Source organism: Astyanax mexicanus, chromosome 17 (genome assembly GCF_023375975.1).
Source record: "Astyanax mexicanus isolate ESR-SI-001 chromosome 17, AstMex3_surface, whole genome shotgun sequence".
NCBI lineage: Eukaryota > Metazoa > Chordata > Actinopteri > Characiformes > Acestrorhamphidae > Astyanax > Astyanax mexicanus.
Window position 1 is genome coordinate 6,376,264 of NC_064424.1, and position 22,539 is coordinate 6,398,802.

The 22,539-nt window shown below is 35.9% G+C and overlaps 1 protein-coding gene across 1 annotated transcript; it reads left to right on the forward strand.

The window, feature by feature from the left end:
• Positions 1–1,810: 1,810 nt before the first annotated feature.
• Positions 1,811–22,536, forward strand: lmbrd2b (LMBR1 domain containing 2b). Its single transcript, XM_022675988.2, has 18 exons — positions 1,811–1,968; positions 3,392–3,599; positions 3,696–3,808; positions 4,594–4,692; positions 6,077–6,244; positions 7,824–8,034; positions 8,885–8,959; positions 9,057–9,170; positions 10,661–10,844; positions 10,955–11,136; positions 11,992–12,125; positions 12,271–12,376; positions 13,961–14,058; positions 14,212–14,315; positions 14,432–14,478; positions 16,248–16,362; positions 16,463–16,589; positions 18,185–22,536. Exons 2-18 carry the CDS (start codon positions 3,426–3,428, stop codon positions 18,246–18,248), a joined length of 2,115 nt encoding a protein of 704 aa, XP_022531709.1. The 5' UTR covers positions 1,811–1,968; positions 3,392–3,425; the 3' UTR covers positions 18,249–22,536.
• The last annotated feature ends 3 nt before the right edge of the window (positions 22,537–22,539 follow it).

Genomic DNA, 22,539 nt, shown 5'->3' on the forward strand with positions numbered 1-22,539 from the left:
ACTCAGACCAGGGCTGACTGAACAGACAGACAAGTAGACAGACAGACAGGTAGATTCAATGTGTTTTGTTTATTTTTATCTTTTTTTTACATTGTAAATTTAATATTGAAGACAATATTAACGCTATACAGGAAACATCTAAGAAGCACGTTTATCTTTGAGGACGGATCTGCAAACTCTTGGTATTTTAATCTGTGTCTTCATAAGAATAGTTTTGAAATTTTATGTCTACATTTTATGTTTATGTCTAAAATATTATGGCTAAGTAAATCAGCGTCTTGAAGGAATGGGTGTTCAAACCACGAATAAACTACAAATTATAAATAATAATAATTTTAAGTCTTTCATATTAATCTACAATGTAGAAAATAATAAAAATAAAGAACAAATATTAATAAGAATGGGTGTCCAAATATTTTACTAGTGCTGTAGATAGATTTAATTCATTCTATTAATCCAAATAATTAAATTTAATTCACTGAATTTTCATATTTGCTGATCTCCAAGTCATCGTAGCCCACATCCAGCCGTGTATGTTGCATACAAAGCGACACTATCAGTGCGCATGCGTGAAGATGCCGAATGCCGTCCCGCTTGCTTCCCTAGAGTTGTTCTGGTCGCTGGGTGAAAATAATCTCTAATAGAAAAGAGAATTCCCACTCAGACGCTCTGCTCTGGAAGTAGTAGTTAGCTAGTACATGACACAATATTGTACTTCTACTTTCAGTACTTAAGTAGTACATTTTAGAATAAATACTTGCTGTACGTAAATACAAAACATTTTTATTATTTTAGTACATGTACTTCTAATTGTGGAGCGACTTTTTTATGATAGAGCACTTTTATTTTTTAGCACACACTGGAAAAATAAAGAATTGCAAAAAAAAAAGAAAAATATTTTTTGAATTTTATCTTTGACTATATATATTTTTTGTTAGTTTTACACTAGGTTTTTAAAGCTCTTACAATCGCCTACAAGGTGATGACAGAACAGGCTCCTTCCTACCTGCACTGATCACTCCTAAAGGCTTACGCTACCTCCCGGCTGCTGCGCTCCTCCAATGAACGTCGCCTAGCTTTACCAAACAAACATTCACACAAAGCAATCCAGACTGTTCTCATACAGAGTTCCCCAATGGTGGAACAAACTACCTTCCACTACCAGATCAGGCGAATCTCTCACTATCTTTAATAAACTCCTGAAGACAGAGCTCTTCGAAGAGCACTTACTCTCTTAACACCTCTAACAAACTACCTTCTACTACCAGATCAGGAGAATCTCTCACTATCTTTAATAAACTCCTGAAGACAGCTCTCTTCAAAGAGCACTTACCCTCTTAACACCTCTAACAAACTAACAACTTCTAACCTCATTTCCTTCTTCCCCTCCTTCACTCCTCTATCCCATTATTCCCCTTTGACCTCCTTTAGGCCTTATATTAAGTTGTTTTACCTTCTACTATTTCTGTTCTTCACTACAAAAGCGTCTGCCAAATGTAATGTAATGTAATGTAACTAGGTTTATTTATATTTGTATTAATTATATTACCACTATATGTATAATTATATTATACTGTATGTCATATTATATATTTTTTTCCTTTTGTTCACTTGCATATTTCCTTGTTTTCACCTTTTCAATATTGTATTGGTTGTGCTTTATGTTTTAAAAGCAAACTACATAAAATATACTAAAAAGCTCTATTCACCCTATTCATTTTAGTCTCTTTCTCGGGCTCTCCCTGGCGGTGTACAGTGGTTTTCTGCTTTAGCGGCGGAGGCGGTGAGTGGGCGGTCTCGGGGTAAAGCAGCTGTGGCCGGGGGATGTGTGTGTGATTTTGGGGCAGGCAGAGTAATGGCTGTAGCTCGAACAGCTTTATTTAGTGGGCAGTTTTCAGTATTGGCGGTGTGGAAGTGGAGAACAGCGGCTCTGTGAGCGGTCTGTGTATCTTTCAGCGCGTTAGACAGGTAGGAAAAGCCTGTATATCGGGGTTTAGCTTCTAACGGACGGTAACTGTTAGCTGTGCTGGGTTTGTTGTTAGCTAACCTAGCAGAGCTGTAGTTAAAGCTAGCAGCAACGGCGGATGCGCGTAAACACACAGTCTGACAAGTCGCTTATTATTGGTAATATGATCAGTATATTAATAAATATTAGAGTCAATAAAAGGTTATATATACAAACCATTAGTTTAGAAGTTAAACTGAATTGTTGGTGTTTAATGTTGATGTTTGTGCTTCTATGTTGAAGCTAATATTTTGATTTTACGGCCCCAACCCCCTCCTCCCTCAGCTCAAGTTTGAAATATTCTAAAAGAAAGGGAGGGGTAGTGTGGGAGGGGCACTAGGTGATGTATGGGTTTAGGGGCGGGGCCGAAGTTAGAGCAGATTGAGCTGAGCAGTGTGCCTCTGATAAAAGTGAAGCCCTTCTATCAGAGTTGGACAGCCGGAGCTGCGATTGGTCTGCCGGGCCTCGCGTCCCCTCCCACTAGTGCTGGACAATTATGGCCTAATAAAAATCTTCCATTTTTTTTAACAAAAAATCCAATTTTCGTCTAGAAACCGGTTTTCTCCATCCTTCTAAAAATCAAACTACAAATAAACAAAGAAATGGTTCAAAACTAGGTTTACCTGTAAAAAAATAAGGTGAGCTATGATGCTGCAGTTTTTAGAAACAGATTTATTTCTAGCTAAATATGTGCTTTTTTCCACCGGGTGTTTGTGTTGAAAGTGCTGGAACTTTAAAAAATTATGCATTTGTTAGTCTGTGGGAGTCACAAAGTAAGACAGATAAGCACTAAACAAATAAGTAACAGTTTTGGATATTTCAGATTAAAAAGATAAAATATCTGTATGTAAATTCGTGATTACTCCGTTTTGAAAAACGCATTAAAACTGTAATTCGAATAATCAAAATTAAGCATGAATCTCACCCAGGACTACCATCCACACATTCCCTCCTTTGCAGTTTAAACTGCAGAGCGACACAGAGCCACTAATATGCGCACGCAGAAGTGTAAAACAGAAATAACAGAAATATGATCCCATAATCCAACCAAATGTGTTACTAAATGCAAAAATGAAAGAATCAGAAAATCAAGTATAGATACAAAATAATAATATGAAACTCTGTGTCTGACCCACGATTCAGAATAATTTGATTTCTTCTTGTAATCTTGCTCTAGTGAATAAAAACAAAAAGGTCTTTCAGATTGGTAAAGGGGACACTAGCTTTTGTCTGAGGCCGGTGTTTTGTATTCTAATTGTAATTAGTTTGTGGAAGGCCTTTGCTGTGCTTAGCTCTTGCTCCATGTAATAGTGTTTTAGAGTCTTTAGTGTCTTGCTATTCTTATTCTGTCTAACATGTTTTTTCCTCTCTGCCTGTTCTGCACAGTTTTCATTAGTCTGGAGGACTGCAGCAGGGGAGAATGAGTGGAGCTGCGCTGGGAATAGAGATAGTCGTGGTCTTTTTCCTGGCTTTGTTCCTGCTGCATCGTTATGGAGACTTCAAAAAGCAGCAGCGCATGGTGCTCTTTGGCACACTGCTGGCCTGGTATTTGTGCTTTCTCATTGTCTTCATTCTCCCGCTGGACGTCAGCACGGTTCGTTTAGTCTGATATTTGGAAATTACATAATTATTCTATGATTTTTAAATGCATTGCAGCTTAATTCATATTTGTGTTTAATATGTATTCCAGACAATATACAAACAGTGCGTGATTGATCATGAGGAACATGCTCAGTCACCATCTGTGGGCCCAGGAATCTCCAACCAGACAACAGGAAATGCGACTGTCACGCCCACTGCTAGGTTGGTCTACTTTCTGTGTTATTTCTATTGTGCTGTAAAGAGGCTCATGAATAATAGACTAGGAATAGCTACTGTCTTTATTACAGGTACATTAGTGTGTCCTTTGTTTGTTTCTATATATACAGCTCTGAGAGAAAATAAGAGACAACTTTTTATTCTATAAACTACGGACATCACGTCTCCCAAATTAGAAATAAAAAAAATGTCATTTAGAGCATTTATTTGCAGAAAATGAGAAATGGCTGAAATAACAAAAAAGATGCAGAGCTTTCAGACCTCAAATAATGCAAAGAAAACAAGTTCATATTCATAAAGTTGTAAGAGTTTAGAAATCAATATTTGGTGAAATAACCCTGGTTTAAAATCACAGTTTTCATGCTTCTTGGCATCATGTTCTCCACAAGTCTTACACACTGCTTTTGAATAACTTTATGCCTTTACTCCTGGTGCAAAAATTCAAGCAGTTCAGCTTAGTTTGATGGCTTGTGATCATCCAGCTTCATCTTGATTGTAGTCCAGACGTATTCAATTTGGTAAAATCAAAGAAACTCATAATTTTTAAGTGGTCTCTTATTTTTTATTTAAAATATTATTTGTCCCCTTTTTACAAGAGCAGTTTGATCATTGAACCAATTACAATTGTCCAAAATGACAAAACATGCTCAGTATATTTGAATCTTCATGTTTAGAAAGTAAAAAGTGCTATAAAAATAAACTGCATGTACTAAAGATTTAGCTATATTCATAACAGTCATCAATTAATGTACTTGTTTTTTCTTTAATAGCATTCCGAAGGCTTGTTACAAACCATGGAGCTACATTCCCAATGGGATCATGCCTGTGTTCTGGAGGGTTGTGTACTGGACCTCACAGTGTCTTACATGGTGAGAAAGCAATGCAATGCAATTTCCTCAAATCTTACCTCATGATCTTCTTCAGTGTAGTATAGATTATGATCTTTTGCATTTTAATTTTTATTTACAGTATATTTATGGGTGTTTTACCACAGAATGATTAAAATAAGTTTAATAAATTTAGGCATGTGTATTAAGCTATATAAATTTCACTTCTGCACCTTTGACTTTTTTAAACAGCCATGCAAAACCAAATTGATAACATTTATTGTTAATATCAGTAAGACATGGTCACATGGCCTGCTGTCCTGCTGTATTATAAGCTTTTGCCCTTTCCTATGAAGTGTTTACCTGTTTTGCTGTAATGTTTTTCACAATGCACCAGAAGTCTTTTATGGCATTTAGCTGATGCTCTTGTCCAGAGCGACTTTCAAGGTTATTCGTATTACGGAGGTGGGCCAATGAAGTGTTAGGAGTCTTGCCCAAGGACGCTTATTGGTGCAGAGCAGCAAAGTCACCCAGATTGGGAATTGAACCACATGATGTGGTAGTTCACTGGCATGTAGTGGTGTTATCCACTGTGACACACCAAGTTTTAACATGTCTGCTTTTGTTCGGACCATCTACAGACAAACAAACCTCAACTTTTTAATAGGGCTGCAACTAATGACTATTTTAGTTGTCAACTTATCTGCTGATTATTTGATCGATTAGTAGATTAGTCGAAATTATATTTTACCATGCCCTCCCTTTGAACTTCTTCTTGGTGAGACTCCTGATCCAGTGCATTCTTTGCTGCACATAGACAGCTAAACGTTTAGGGCCCTAGACAGATTCAGCAGTACATTTTGATAGTTTGACGTACCTATTCTAAGATAAACTTTACATAGTAAATTATAGGAAACACTCACACAGGCCTTTTTTTATTTATATATTAGGTTTTGACAAAAAATGTTTTAATCTCTTCTATTGTGTTTTTTTTGTATTAATTATATTGAAGATTATATATATAATTTGTTCTTAATTACAATTAACATATAAAAAACTGTCCTTTTATCATTTTTTTGTTCATTTATTCTTTTTGGTATTTACTTCTCTTAGTTCTCCACAGCACCTCCTGTTCAGAGCTTCATCACACATTAAAAACAAGCTGACAATGAAATTCTGCATCGACAAATTTTTATAGTCAACATTGTCGATTATGTCCACTTATTGTTGCAGCCTTCCTTCATAAGTGCCTGGAAATGCTCAAAGCAATGAGGCGTTAGATTAGTGTTTTTTTTTCTCTGTTAGTGCTCTGTTAGTGTTTGGGATAAAAAACACTAGAAGAACATACAGCTTCAGTTAAAAATATATTTTTCTGTATTTTATGCTGCATATATCTAGATTACTATTCATGTTTGTTTGTTTTCAGGCTTCTCTTACCTTTCATGCAATCATACGCTCGCTCGGGAGGCTTCTCCATCACAGGGAAAATAAAGACGGCTCTCATTGAGAACGCCATTTACTACGGCACGTACCTGTTTATCTTTGGCTCTCTGCTCATCTATGTGGCTGTTCATCCTCAGTGGCATCTCTCCTGGTAAGTAAAGCACTGGTCTGTGTGTGGCAGAACTGCTAACTCTGTAGTAATAAACTTGTAGAAGTGGTAGGATTCAAACTTGGTTATTATGGCAGTTTTGTGTTTAATTCTGATTATTGTGCACCAATGTGGTAATTTTGGGTTGATGCAGATATCTGATGTTACACATTTATATATCCACCAATACCAAAAAGAGCATCATCTAATTGCTGAAAAATGAAAAAAAAAAAAAACAGACATAAAATTAATACAAATTAGTAGGGACAAATGAAACAAGACACGATACTGGGTTCACGAGAATGAGACGAGACAAGATTTAAAAATAAAATTTTAAACAAAACGTCAAAAATGAAAAATGGCTTGAAAACTAGTTTTATGTGACAAAATCATATAACGCAAACTTGACAGACTTAACAGAAACTGAACACACATTGATTCTATAAGAAAACAAATAATAATAAATATAATAAATAACATTAAGAATAAAAAAAAAATCTAGTTCTTATATAGTGCAAACAATAAGTGCAAACCACAGCCAGTCATATTAAGCCTATGGTTTGTGTTTTTTTCTTCTAAATGTCTTTTAATTTAACTATGCAGAACCATAACCAGTCATATTAAGACTATGCTTGAAGTGCAGACAGAGACAGAACATTTTTTAATACAGTACAGAGCTAAGTGATTAGTACAACTGCCTATGAAACAGTCACATGCAGAATTTACATACAGTATTTCTATATGGTTTGTGTCTTTTTGGTCACTCTGTTACCGTTTATTTACCAAAATGCAGCCAGACATACAACTAAAAAGTAGCAGAAGCATCTTCTATACAAATTAGGGGTGGGCGATATGGCTCTAAAATAGTATCACAATATTTCAGGGTATTTTTGCGATAACAATATACTTGGCAATATAGGAAAACAGTAAAATAATTAATTAATTTTCCTCTTTAGCTGGGAGCTGCTCTCACTGCTCAGCCACCACACTCGCTGCTACGGCTACTGTGTCCACACTAAACTGTTTTTTTTTCCTGCAGGACAGGTTTAAGCTTGACGAGAAATATCGTGCCACGAGATCTCATCACACCCCTACAAATTAGCTTTAATCAGTGAATATTAAAGTAGTGCAGCCAGTGACACTTAGTTCTTTTGCGGCATACAGTAATTACGCCTGCAAGTATCGGTTTGAAATATTGTCCTAATCTTGACATCCTCACAAATCTGACATTATTTAAAAAATAATAATAAATTAATTAATAAATTGTGCATCCCCAACTGTTCATTTCGTTAGTGTGAATATATGACTGCTGATACATTTACAAAAATGGCTTTAAATAATAATAAATAATGTGATCTATTATTTTAACCCTATTGTCCAGCTCTGTCCAATGTATGATTATTTACACCATGGGTAGTAGGTTTTATACTGTTTATATTGATGTTCTGCTATTGAAAAAATAAAGAAATATACTATATTGTGATACCAATTTTGTCCATATCGTCCAGCCCTGATGTATAAAGACATATTTTTCCAATAAAGTCTTCTTTCTAATTCTACCTTTTTAATTGTTGTTAAACAGGTATGAACTGCAGACCATAGGCATCACAGCAGCCAACACTTGGGGTCTGTTCCTGCTTGTGCTGCTGATGGGGTATGGCTTGGTGGAAATTCCACGCTCTTATTGGGAAGCCTCTCGCCAGGGACACCTGCTTATCAAAACCTACTTTAAAGCTGCGAAGCTGATGACGGAGAAAGCAGATGCAGAGGAGAACCTGGAGGATGTCATGGAGGTGAGACAGTACATGAATATAGAATTATGGAATTGTTGTGTTTTCGATATGGCCCTAAAATGGTATTGTGATATTTCAGTGTACTGTATTTTACACATTAGGTGTACTTAAAACCCTTTAATTTTCCCAAAAATTGTCAGTGCACCTTATTATTATCTGGTGTGCCTTATGTTTATAAATTCTACCAGTCAGGCTGGGGTAGCATTAGCATTAGCCGCTAAGCATGCTAAACACTAGCTCTTTAGCTGTTTAGAGTTGAGCATCATTCGCCTGTAGTCTGCTGCTAACTCCAGCTAGCACTGCTGGAGCAGCATTAGCATTAGCCACTAACCATGCTAGCTTTTTTACCGCTTAGAGGTGAGTATATTGGGTTGTAGTCTGCGCTTTGACTGTGTTAAAATAAGCTATGTGGGAGGAATCGCTAGCTAATATCGACCTGGCTCACAGGAACAATCAAGGTTCCTCAGTGTTACTTTACTAGTGCTAACCGCTGCTAGTGCTAGCTTTAGCCACTAATGCTATCGCTAATGCTTCAGCCATAGTGCTGGAGAAATTTGGTAATCTAATTAAAGAAACCAGTGGTAGTTTGACTTTAAAAGAAAGTTGTTTTTTTTTTTGTTTTTTTTTACAGTTTTATTTACTTAGCTTAGCTTCACTTAGCTTAGTAAGCTACCCACCCCCATCCCCCAAATACTGTTATCACAATGTGTTTTTTTTATTGTATCAAAAGTTATTGTTTAAGAATAAAGATATTATTGCATACCATACAATTTGGCATACACCTAGTTTATATGTTTTATCAATTAAATATTAACCTAAGCCTTTTGTTACTTTTTATTCTATATTACAGGAAGTGAGAAAGGTCAATGAATCCATCAAGTATAACCATCCTTTCAGGAAATATATTGACACGATCCTTAGGAAGGTAAGATTACTGCATCAAAGAATTACAGAACCGTTATATTTATCTATTTGTCAACATAACTGAGTAAAGTTTTACTTACCTGTGCTTTTCCACAAAGTGCCCTGTTGAGTACCAAGAGAAGATGGGAAGAAATGTGGATGACTATGAAGATTTTGATGACAAACAGAACACGTATCCCAGTGAAAGGAGCCTAGTAAAACTTCACAAGCAGGTATAAAGATTGTTAGTTGTTAATTCCTCTCTTAACTGCTGAAACTGACTTAGTCTAAACATGTTAATCTGAGCTAAAGGCTAAAGCTGTTGTTGCCATGTGGGTCAGCCAGACGTGACTCTTCCTGTAGCAGTTTTCTTCAGTTTCCAAGAGTCTTTATTTGCAGGTGTAGGAGACAGTTCTCACCACTCTCTGGCTTCATCTGTAATTTCTCTAAAGAAAAGACTTCTACTTTTAATAGTTACAGAGTTTTCTGTGTTTTTTTGTGTGTCTTTTTCTAGTTATTATGATGATGAAAGTGTGTATGTGATGTGTGTAAGTGTGTAAATTAGGGGTGTCACGATTCTCTAAATCCTCAATTTGATTTTATTTCCGATTTTAGGGTCACGATTCGATTCAATTCTCGATTTTCTTTTTTCTTTTTTTTTACAGCAGAGAGGCCTATGCCAGTTTTAGATTAGTCTATGGTCAGTCATTGGTTTGATTCATCAAATTTACAATATCTTATTTTAAAAGGTGGGCTTGATATAAGTGATGTAAAGTGATACAAGTGATCTGTAATACACCACATTAGGCACTAATGGTCAAATTTAAACAATTTAATTAAGATATATTTGTAATGCCATCTAGTGGCTTTTTTTGGTAGCAGCAATGTGCAACATAACAAAATAAATAATAAAAAAATACAGGAACAGTCATGTAAAAAATAATAGAACAATTAAAGCCTTAACAAACTGAACTCTATCCTACTATAACAGTTAAACATGAAAAATAAGGCTTTAAGACTTTTTTGGTCCCTGAGAATGACAAGTTTTTTTCTTTAATAAAGATATATTATTAACTTTATCTGAGAGAAAGATGCTACTTAAGGTACCAAAACTATTAACATATTTGAGGCTAGACAAAACAACTGTTATTTTTATATTTTCAAGTTTTTCTTTAAGAAGATGAGAATGTCCACATTCTCTGAAGAAAGAGCTGCTCTTTGAGCTACAGTGTGCTGCGCCATTTGCGGGAGGGATCATCGATCCTCTTTTTGACTTCGTTGCTCGAGATCATGAAAAAATTTTGATCGATTTCGATGAAATATCGAAATCTTGACACCCCTAGTGTAAATGCTGCAGTAGAGAGTAACAGCAGTAACACCATATGTTCCAGCACTACAGTGTTACAACAGACTAAAGTTTTGTAAATTGAAATATTTTTTTAAATCCATTTCCAATACTCCCTTGCTTTATTTCCCTTGCTACTTACCAGCTGTGAGATGTTAACCAATTCATTGTTTGCTAAAATCACCCCTTCTTTTTTAAACAATATGATTTTTTTCAGGGTTTTTTATATTTTTTTACTTAATTTGTTTTCTTTGAAGACACTGGCAGTTTACTGCAACATTTTGTACAGTGAGTTTTGTACCATTTCTTATTGACTGGATTTAAAGAGCTTAAATGGCAAAATTAAAAGGAAATTCTCATTTTTATGATGTCTATCAGGTTATATATGCTGTCCAGAGGCATAATCGTACACGTGTGCAGTGGCAGATTCTTCTCGACCAAGCCTTCCACTTGGAGGACGTTGCTAAGAACGAGACCAGCTCATCTCGCCAGTTTGTCCATAGCTTTGCTCCCACTGAGCCTCCAAACTGGTTCAGCCGCTACATCTACACTCCTACTGTTGGTCAGTGCCTCCAGTGATCTGTAAATAATTCAGATGGCTAACAGTAAACATTATAATTGTCATTTAAATGCTTGTATTTGACCCGTTGTCTGTGATGTGGTCTTCACTAGAGTGGTATTGGGAGTGCTTGCTGAAGCAGTGGTTTTACCGTGTGCTGTCTGTGGTTCTGTCGCTCTTCTCTGTGGCTGTGGTTTGGTCTGAGTGCACCTTCTTCAGCACCCGTCCCGTTCTCTCGCTCTTTGCTGTTTTCATCCAGCTCGCAGAAAGAGATTACAACTATCTGTACATTGAGGTAAGATACACTCGGCTTAGTTTGTTTAGGTACCACTTTAAAATAAGGCCTGTTTGGTAACACTTTATATAGATGTCATGTGTCTATTATAAAAACACTTTCTAATGCATTCATAAAGCATTATAAACATGGCTGTTTTTATTTTATTTCCATTTTTTGCTTTTTTTATAATTTTGGTGTTATTTTAGCTACTTTATTTTTAGTCCTCTTTTTCTTTATTTTGGTTTATATTTTATTATTCAAATAATTGATCTCTTTTTTATATTTTATTATATTATATTTTATTACTTTTTTAATGTGTTTATCATTTAATATCTATTGTTTTATTTAGGAAGTTCCTTATTTTAACTTTTAATTAAATTAAATACTTGATTTTAATTTAAATTTATTTTTTTTAGTCCCTTTAAAGGAGAACTACAGTGAAAAAATGAGTTTTGGTGTAGTAAAACAGAATAAAGAGTACAAACAAACTGTTGAATAGCCCACCTCCACTCTCCTGCAGCTTTCAGAAGTCGAGTAATTTTGTGCTTTTTGCATAGCGTTCTGTACAACGGGTGCTTTGGGGCATTTTTTGCCCCTGATAAAATCTCTTTTTACACTGTTATCCAGGTTTAAAGTAGCTCCACACCTCATTGATAGAGCCCGGAGAGCTCTAACATATAAAACAAGTGTTAAGTGTTAATCTACAATGTGCAACACTATTACATAATGAAAAAACACTGAATTTAACTTTTGACTGTTACAGGACTTACAAAAAAACACTGTTTTGATCTTACTTCTCAATAAAATAACTAAAGTGTCTCTTATTATTGCTGGTACATTACTTTCCTCATTTGTTAATATTTCCTCTTCCAGATGGCTTGTTTCATCACGATCTTCTTCCTGTGCACTTGTGTGTACTCCACTGTGTTTCGCATCCGTGTCTTCAACTACTACTACTTGGCCTCCCACCACCAAACCGATGCTTACAGTCTGCAGTTCAGCGGCATGTATGTCTTTAGATGAATAAGCACATTTTCCTAAGGATGCATGCTTTCATTTTTAGTGATGTTTAAAAGTGTTTGGATCAGTTCTTGGTCAGCAGTGTTGCTATAATTGCACTATTGTTACCTAAATAAGAATCTCGTTTTTCAGGCTTTTCTGCCGCTTGACTCCTCCCCTCTGCCTGAACTTCCTGGGACTGATCCACATGGACTCCGCTATCTCTCACCAGGCGAAGGAGCAGACTGCATACACTTCGGTGAGTAATGACCTTAACAAGCTATGGATCTCAGTTTTCATTATAGCAGGGATTCTTAACCTTTTCCACCCCACTGTTCATTACGAGATACCATAACTGCCCACAAGAAAAATATATTTTTTATCTGATTTAACTTTTTATTTGTTAAGAGCTGATACTGACAAGCATGAGCAATATCGTAAAAGACATTTGAGGACCTATCTTGCACCCTGTGCAAGGTGCGTTGCGATGGACATTGCTATCCTACCCCTTTCAGGCTTTCATCATTTAAATAGCAACAGTGCTTGTGAATATATATCTACACTGATGGGTGCGGTGGTCTCGAAATAAGGTGTGTATCTTGGCAGATATCGAAAAACCCCCAACTGACTGACTGAATGTCTTGGCAGTTTACACCATGTGTACAACCCCACTTGTTACACACACTACACGTCCAGGTAAATCTGCTATAGATATGAAATTAAAATAGCAATCAGAGCACAACTGGTTTATTTCACATAATGCCCAAAACACCCTTATGATTAATTAAGATAAGATAATTAGTACATGCCTTTTGCTCGTTTACTCGCCGCATAAGACATATTTTTCCTGTCATTACGATAGCAAAGACACACTGACACTACACCTATAGATCCCTTAAATAGGGCCCATAGTCTGTTTGTGTTCATTTATAGAAAATGTGTGTTTTTTTCGGGTTGGCATCATGAGATCCCTCTCTCAAATCCGCTTTTGAAGTATGTTATGTTTGGTTTGGGCTTTTTTTTTTGCCGAATGACTTAGCCTTTGTCTAAATTACTTCTGCACTGTTATAATTTTTCCATTTGTATAATGTTTATATAATGTTTATAGTCTCCAAATGATTTAGCTCTTGATATTTACTCATACTATTTTTTTTTTTCATTTATAGTTTTATGACTTGAGCTGCTTTTACATTTGCAAATTTGGTTTTAAACACATTGTTTTTAATTAAATGCACAGTTCTGACTTGGAATGTGTCTTGGAAGCTCTGCGCCAGGCACAGTGGTAAATAGAGTTTGTGCGGCAGATGCACAGGGTCATATAAAGTTATTATATCAAATTATCCACATCGCAGTTTGGTCGAGAGTCCCTGTGGCCAATCACCCGGTAGCTAACTAGTAGCTGTCTATAAGCAATTAGTACACAGACGCTACCTTGAGAAGAGCTCCACTTTTGTGCCCAACCAGCAAGCATTGTTGACAACAGCTTGCATGGATGTACGTGGTAGGTGCAGTGCATGTAAAAATGCATGAACTGGCCCACTCAGAAGGGCCTGCAGACCAATGTAGACCATGTGTCACCTCCTACAGGTTCAGAAACCCTGCTTTTAAATGTAGTGTTTGTATTTTCAGGCACATTTTATTTAAGTACTAAGCATTAAGTCTAATAAAACAGAGCCAGCATTACTGCTCTCAGTGCATGGTTACACCAGAACCAGAATTGAGAGCCACTGCTTAAGAAAATAAGCAGATTTGACAAACGCATCATAACATGCATTACTCTCAAGCAACTAAATGAAATTTTAATCATTTGGATATTGATCAGCACTCTCTTATTCTGTTTCAGATCATGGGTTCCATGCGGGTTCTCTCATTTATTGCTAATGGCTTCTACATCTACTACCCCATGCTGATAGTCATTCTTTGCATCGCTACGTACTTCAGGTCTGAAGAATATTATAGCTTAATTAAACATTATAAAACATTAAATGTTACATATTTATTATTTATGAATAAATATATTACAGCTTGTGGTGCTCTCCAGTGTTCTTATCCTTTCTGTTTATGTCATTTTGGGGAATATAAAATCTTGGGCAGCCTTGGAACTCGCTGCCTGAACCTCCTGGGCTTCCAGCAGTTTATGGGAGATAATGAACTGACATCTGACCTGATTGATGAAGGCAGAGAGTTACTTCGCAGAGGTGATTTTTTTTTTTTTTGGTTATCTTTACACACATTAATTACATTTGGGTCCAAATATTCTTAAGGAATCTCTCAATTGTTTTTTGATTGTGATTGTGAATGTTTTCCTTTGCAGAGAGAAGAAAACGACAGAGGATAGAGGATGGGGAGAACAGAAGACGGGTGAGTACCTGTCTTGACTGCGCTTTATTTATTTATTTATTTTTATTTAAAATATATATATTTTTTTCCATGGATTTTCCCAGACCTTTTTCATGACTTCCATAAATGATGCCTGCATGCAGTAAGAGTATTTAAAAACTACAAGGGTCAATTCATTTTGCAATTTAATCAGATGAATCACAACTGAACATAATTCTGTGGTTAATTACAATTAATTGTAATTTTTCTTTTTCTTATGACTTAATAACCATATGACGTTTTTCTATGGCTTTTAATGATGTGTATTTAAATGTAAATAAAAATCATTGTTAAAATATCAATGATATTTTTAATTTGCTTAAAATAATTATATTAATCATATTAGTACTGATGAATATTTAGAATTATTTTTTTATTCTGGTATGTATCATTATATATTTTTTTATTATAAATACTGTTTTTATTGAAATGTTTCAGTTATAGCTGGGTGAATATGGCCTAAAAAGCAAACAACAAAAATGTTTGATTGTAATCCATTTTTTTTCCTATTAAATATCAAACTACAGATGACGAAGAAGTGGTTCAAAATTAGGTTTACCTTTAATTTGGTTTCACTTCAATTTCTTATTTTAAATTTAAGTGCAACCAGAAACAGGCTTGTAAATGAGATGGCAAACATTTTTGGAATTGATTGCTTGTGTTTTTTTTGCCTTGCTCTGCAAAATGAGATTTGCAGTTTAGGGAATCAAAAAAATGCTGTGGTACAAAAAAATAGGTGTCTGATAGAACATGTGTCTGTACCCAATTGTGACAGAGTGGAGATAGACATTAATGCTAATATAGAAGTTTTAACAATGTTAAAATGACATACTCTGTAAACATGTACCTCAGGCAGGAGGTCGCAGGTTCGAACCCCCCGCTCATGCAGCTTTGCCATCAAGCTGCCGGTGCTCAGAGGGAGCACAATTAGCTCTGCTCCCTCCGGGTGGGTAGATGGCGCTCTCTCCCCACATCACTCCCATGGTGATGTCTGCAGCACAGGGCGTCTGTGAGCTGATGTATCGGAACCGAGTCGCTGCGCTGTCCTCCAAGCGCGCTGCCTCCTCGGCAATGCTGCATCAGCAGCAGCTCAAAAAGAAGCGGTGGCTGGCTTCACATGTATTGGAGGAAGCATGTGTTAGTCTTCACCCTCCTGGTGTATTGGGGCATTACTAGTGATAGGGGAGTCCTAATAAGTGGGTTGGGTAATTGGCCATGTAAATTGGGAAGTAGGGGTGGGACAAAATATGTGAGATACATTGTCCACACTTGGGGTCAAATATCTTTATTTTTATTAAAACATAGGCTCAACTTGGCCCCTAATTTGACATAATAAAGAATTTGCTTGATTACTCCACATGGTGGTGCAATAATCAGATAAATAGGGTAAACCTGCAGTAAAGAATATTGGTTGATAAATTCTGTGCAACTGAAGCACCAGTAAAAAAAAATTCTGGTATTCTCTTATTTAAGGGTATTTTATTCTCTTTAGTAACACAGATGGCTTGAACTATTATAGAGAATTATCTTGCTTTATACCGAGAATCACAGTATCATGATATCATATTTATTGTGATCAATGTATAGTGATAATATTTTATTGAGAGATGCCCTGTGATTCACACCCTTACTAAAACAAAGAGGCCCAAGTTCATTTAAGGTTCATATTATTCTACAGCGGCGCTCCTGTGTATTATTTATGGAAATGTGTCAGACTGAGTGCTGCAGTCCCCTGTGTTCCTCCGTGACAGGAATGGAGAGAGCGCTATGGGCAGAGAGACGAGGCAGCAGCCAGGAACAGAGCATCCATCTCTGAGATGAAGGAAACCAATTACGCTGAAACCCTGAACTCCAACACAAACAGACGTGCGTTTTACACACATTTTTTTAGAAATTAACTTTTTTGTGTGATCTGATATGCAGGGTTTTCATGTTCATGCACTTCTTTTCTTTACACTTTACACAGAAGCTAAATACTCCCGCAGTGGCAGCCAGTCAGGGAGGGATTGCATTGAGCTCCTACAGGATGCTGAGCCCCTGGACTTTAATTCAGAAACTATCACTGAAGACCCCTTGGAATCAACCACCAACAGGTTAGATCAATGGTTTTCTTCATCTTTCATCGGACAGACTGTTTTTTTTTTTGTTTTTTTAATGAATCATGAACTGCACCACCTAAAAAAGACTCCATGTATAGTTTATTTTATTATTTTTATTGTATTATTTATATTTTATTGTGTCATATTATCTTATCCTCTTTTGAAACCTTTTTGTTCTTGTGCTGAAAATGTGAATGTGTTTTCACACCTGTAGTTCGTTTCTCTGGTCCGAATCAGTTGAGTTTGTTTACTTGGAGCGTTTTCTCCCTCTGTTTAGTCTGGTTTCACACAGGCATAAATGTAAACGCACCAAAATGTGCACCAATAAACACGCGAGCAGGCTGTGTCCTGTGATTGGTCAGAGCGTGGTCTGGCGTGGAAGTAAATATACATATACAAAAAAAGTAAATACAGCGAGAAGATTCTGTGTTCCAGCACATATGTGTTTTTACACTGAACGCTGCGCTTTTAAACACAGCGTTTCTATGTGCAGCGCAGATGTAAACATAGTAAACAGAGTTACACGGCCGTGAGCAGTGAACGCAGCACGACCGCGCGCATGGACACAGCGTTTGTTCTTAGCTGTGGTGATTAGCGTTATCTGGCTAATATATTAGTTTAGACTGCGTCTTATCAGCCGTTTAGCTCAAATAAATGGACTATATTTAATAGCTGGGTCGGATCGAGACCAGATCACGTTCTCACCAAAGCGAACCGCTCCAGAGTTCGTTTGGTACCGGACCGAGACCACCTCCTCTAGCTGGTCTCGGTCTGGTTCTTTTGATCCGCACCCGAGTGCGATTACTTTTTCACACCTGCTCAATCAAACCGCACTAAAGTTACAAACGGACCAGAGTTCGTTTTAACCGGACCAAATAGTGCTGGTGTGAAAACGCCCTTAATTGTCGCATAGGTGATACATCATTCCCCAAGACACAAGAAGAAAGCAAAAATAGATTATTTAAAATACATGGAGATCATTTCATTCCATTTTTAGCATGGCTTAAGCAGCTCCCTCAGACAGGAGACGAGAGAATTACACTGACATTATTTTAGAGTTCACAATTAAACATCTCCAATATCCGCCAAGTGATGAAAAAACCAAGACAAAGAACGATTAAGGAGCAGGAAGGGAAAAGTCTTTTGATTCCAGGGAGGAAAAAGGCAGGTTTGCAGGGAGAAGGTTGAAAGCCACAATCAAATATAATGCATCCAACTTGCATGCACGCATGCCCTCGTTCCGAGTGGAACAGCAAACACTTTAAACATTAAACGACTTTCACAATATATGTTTACTGGGGGGGAGTAACGCACAATATCTTGGATAAGTAACTTTAATCTGATTACTGGATTGGAAATAGTAACGCAGTAGATTACTCCTTACTGAAATAATTGGTCACTAAGTAACGTGTTGCTGACATCACTGTTTGAGACAATCAGCCATTTAATTGAAACCTTAAGAAATAATGCAACCATGTTATGGTGCACAGCTCCTGCAATGTGTGAGTGCATACAGACACAATAAGCACATATTCTGTGCAGATGTGTAGTGTTCAATGATCTCTGTGTTCTGTGTTACTTCTCTGCAGACATGCCGGTGGGAGATACCTGTCCATGTCCTCCTCACAGAGCCGAATCTTCGATGATGTGTGAGAGACGTGTAAAGAGAAGAGAAATAGAGAGGTGACATACATGTGTGAACATGTGTGTATGTATCTGTATATATAATCAGTCGAAGGAGTGATTTTGGAACGTGGTTCTTTGGTTCCTGATGAATGTAGAACGTTACTGTATTGTCAGAAAGCACAGCAGGTATGGGGCATTTCCACGGCAGTCGTGTTTCATTGTGAGATCAATCCCTGAAGAAGATGTACCTGATACCCCATGCTGTTGCACGCACACAGCACACCGGTACACACATGCTTGTACAAAGAAATTCTCAAGTGCCAGGTGGGCGGTTTGTTGCATAAAAAAGAATGATTTTTTTTTTTTTGTTTTGTTTCGTTATGCCTTCACAGTAGCTTAAATTCAGGTATGAAAGGAAAGTTGGTTACTGTATAAACCTAAATGGCTTGAACATGAAATGAGGCCCATTAAATGGTTAAATATTTACAGAAAAGTACGGAAAACTACGCTACGCTGCGTTCTTTATTTTTATTTATTTACTACTGAAGTTGAGTGTGTTGACCATGGAATATGATTCCTGCCATTATTTCAAGATTATTTATAAATCAATGGAAATTATTAAAAACTAATATACAGACAGTGTTTTGTGAGAGTCAGAAAGAGCAAACATTCATATTACAGTTTGGTAATATGAATATAAAGGAGATACAGTCGTTCAGGGAAGTGAAAAGCTGCGAAAGGTGAAGTTTGTTTTAATATTTTACCCAGACACTCTTTAAAATAAAGGTACTTCAAGTGGTTCTTTATTTATTTTTTTCCAAAACTTATCCAGGTCTGAAAAAGGCTATTTTTAGATTTAGTTTTGTGTGACTGTACAAACTCTGTTTAAATGCTCTAAATAAATAAAATATAAATAAAATAAAATGTCTGTATTTAACACCGTGTTACCTCACTTAATATTGAAGTCAACAAAATGATTGACATCGTGTTGGTAATGATAAGTTGATAATGTGATTATCATGATAGGCCTACTCTTTACAGGACTGAAAACGGTTGACTTCAATCATTTTGTTGACCTCAGTATTAAGTGATGTAACTGTTTAATATAAGAAGTTTTATTTTATTTATGTTTTGTGTATTTAGAACACTAAATATAGTTTGTACAGTCACAAATAAATGACTTAGAAAATAGCCTTTTCCAGACCTTGATAAGTTTTGGCAAATTAAAAATAGCCAGAAAGCTTTTAAAAAGTCATGGAAATTTGCTTAACATTTATCAGCTAAGCTATTTTTCTTTTTTATTTAACATTTAATATTTGGGCAAATTAATCACGTCACTTCGCATTAATGAGCTGGCTGCTTCGGGTCCTAATCTGACTGGAGATTCAACTTTACTATAACAGTACATTTGCACAGTGAGAGGCAAATGCTGATTTAAGGCTGTGTCTGTCTGATTCAGACAAAAGTATGAGGCATAGATGCACGGACCTGAACTGATAATTATGCAGAAATGTTATGCAGCTAGTAAAATGTGAGAGATTTCTACACCATAGAAATCCCAGTCTACATGTTCCCCAACAGCCAGATACCTCCCAAATACTTTTATTTAAAAAAGTTTCAGACTTAATATTCTGTCATGTTGTTTGATGAAAGTATGAACCACTATCTACAGGTTAAATATTAGAAATGCTCATCAGTGTATAGAATGAGCCTGAGCTGATGCTCTACACCATGGACACCACTAGGGGTTCTGTACTGTACGGTCAGTAAATCTGCGCTGTGATATCAGTTGGAAAAAGCGCTATACAAATAAATTCAATTGATTTGATCAATTGAAAATGTATGAGACTTTTAAATAGTTCTACACACTAAAACATCTCTACTAAAAATGCTGTTCTTTTTTATGGCGTCACTCAAAGAACCATTTAAAGCACCTTTATATTTAAGACTGTACGAAAGCTGCAGGCTGCACAGATGTACATATATATGCACTGTAACTAAATCTAATATTTATTCCAATTCCATTCCAGCTAGTCTAAGAAAACATGTGCTGTTTTATGTGTGTGTGTTTTTGTACATACAATTGGCTTTGTGGTGGGAGGGTAATGGTTTGTGTTCTGCTCTCAAAATGAACTTTGCCAGGTGCAGAGTTAAAAAAAAAAAAAAAACGCTCTAATCACACATTGCTATACTACTGTTTTCTATTTCTGTCACCCTCAATCACACAGAGATCTATTCATCTATTTATTATTTATTAAATGAAAGAAATGGGTGTTTTATTGTCAGTGTTTGTCACAAAGTCTTATGGATGGATGGATGCAGTGGGTTTGGTACAGCTACAAACTGTGTCTCACATGTTGGTTGTTTTTGTGTGTGCTGCTCTCGGGACAGTGTTTTTTTTATTTTTGGTCTGAAGATGGGTTGCATTAGAAAGAAGGAATGATGATATTACATGCCATTTATTTATTTGCAATGAAAATACTTATGCATTATTAAAAGCGCATTTCAGACTACTACAACCAGGGCAGGGCGATATGACCAAAATTTATATCAAGCTATATTATCTTTATTTTGGTCAATACAATATAATATTTATATGGATATGAACATATAAAAAGCCATCATCTGTGGTGTACATAATATCCCATTGATAGAGCTGGGCGATATAGTAAAAATATTAAATCATAATAATTAAAGATATTATGTAATAATCTTCAAATATTTAGTTATCAAAAAATTTTGACACAGACAAAATGCATCAGAAGTAGAGGTGTGACGAGAGCTTGTGCTACAAGATCTTACAAGATTAAAATGGCACAGGATTCAGTATTTCGCATTAGGACTTATTCACAGGTTACCAAAACAAATGTTTGTGTGTGCATGCTGTTTGCTGCTTGATTTTAACATGTTTTACAGAGCAATGTGGAATCGCAGAAACATGCAGCAGCAACTCTTTAGGTTGCCAGGTCTGTATATAACCCTCAAGAGGGTTGCCAGTTAAATATAGAACCCTTCCTATGGGAATTTGGGCAGTTGTTCCAAGGTCTTTAGAGTCTCATATAAGATCATACAGGAGAGAAGTTGTTGGGTTTTATGGTAAAACTGGCTACAGTACTTAAATACTGTTCTGTGTTTTACTGCATGTGATAAATCATATCTAATTGATAATCAGAGTAAAATCAATATCTGATCAATATTAATTACAAGATGATTACATAGAAAATATTGAACCATTCACCTGCAGTTTTGCATTTTGAGTTTTAGTAAGAAAAAACAAAATCAACTATATTTCATTATTTTTTCAACTTTAAAATAAAAAAATATATATTGTTAAAATTCCTGTGAACCCAATATCATGTCTTATCTCTTGAGAAGAATGTTTAAGTTATTTAAATACTCTCTCATGCTTAGTACAGTATTTTTCTATTTCATTTTTTGCTGCACATAATTAAACAGGATTTGTACAGTCTCTGTAATGAAATGTGTAGCTGGGTCAATGTCATTTAATCACTGATGCTATCCTTAATATACTTTTTAAATCATATTGTCATTACAAAAAGACAATGTACTGTCACAATGCGATAAAATAGAATCATGTTGCCCAGCTCTAATTAACAACACAGTTACAGAAACAAGCATTAATATATCAGAGCTCATTTTTATAATGAAATAAGGCAGGAAAGTTTACAGCATACACTGTATTTATGTATCAGACTTCTGTAACTGCTGACAGAAGAAAGATGTTTTGCCAGAAAGTCATTCTAACATTCACTTTTCTAAAACAGCGATTTTCTGCAGGTTAGGCTGTAAAGACACTTACCAGAATCCTAAGTGCATGAAACACATAACAACAGTATAAGAGCATCTCAGAATTCCCTGGACGTGTAAATATCTCTGTTTCTTAAATCACATTAGATGTATATTTGATTTTCCCTTCTTTGTTGTGTCTGTCTAAAATGCTAACTGCAATGGTCCTGATGATTCTTTTTTATACTATTGTAAGAAAATAGTGTATCAAATGTAAGACAAAATCATAGTACTGTCTTCTCCTGTGCTCTCTTTATTTAGATTGAACACTCAAAAAAATAAATTCACTGCATATTGATGAAAATATTGTAGTTTTCTTACAAACATAGGATTGTGATTTGAAACAGTATGAAACAGTAATGAAGACCACACACATGCTGTTGATGCTGGATTGTTTTGTTACCTGGTGTTGATCCTCAGTGTTATAGTGGTACACTCCATAGAAACTCTATTAATTAATGTAATCTGTAATCCTGAAATTGTCAATAAAACTTGGAATAAACCTTAACTG

Bases quoted from the DNA above. Each gene is read 5' to 3' on its own strand.
- lmbrd2b (XM_022675988.2), top strand. From the start codon at position 3,426: ATGAGTGGAGCTGCGCTGGGAATAGAGATAGTCGTGGTCTTTTTCCTG. The intron at 10,845-10,954 runs GTCAGTGCCTCC...GGTCTTCACTAG, and splicing joins CATCTACACTCCTACTGTTG to AGTGGTATTGGGAGTGCTTG. The intron at 14,059-14,211 runs GTCTGAAGAATA...AATCTTGGGCAG, and splicing joins TGCATCGCTACGTACTTCAG to CCTTGGAACTCGCTGCCTGA.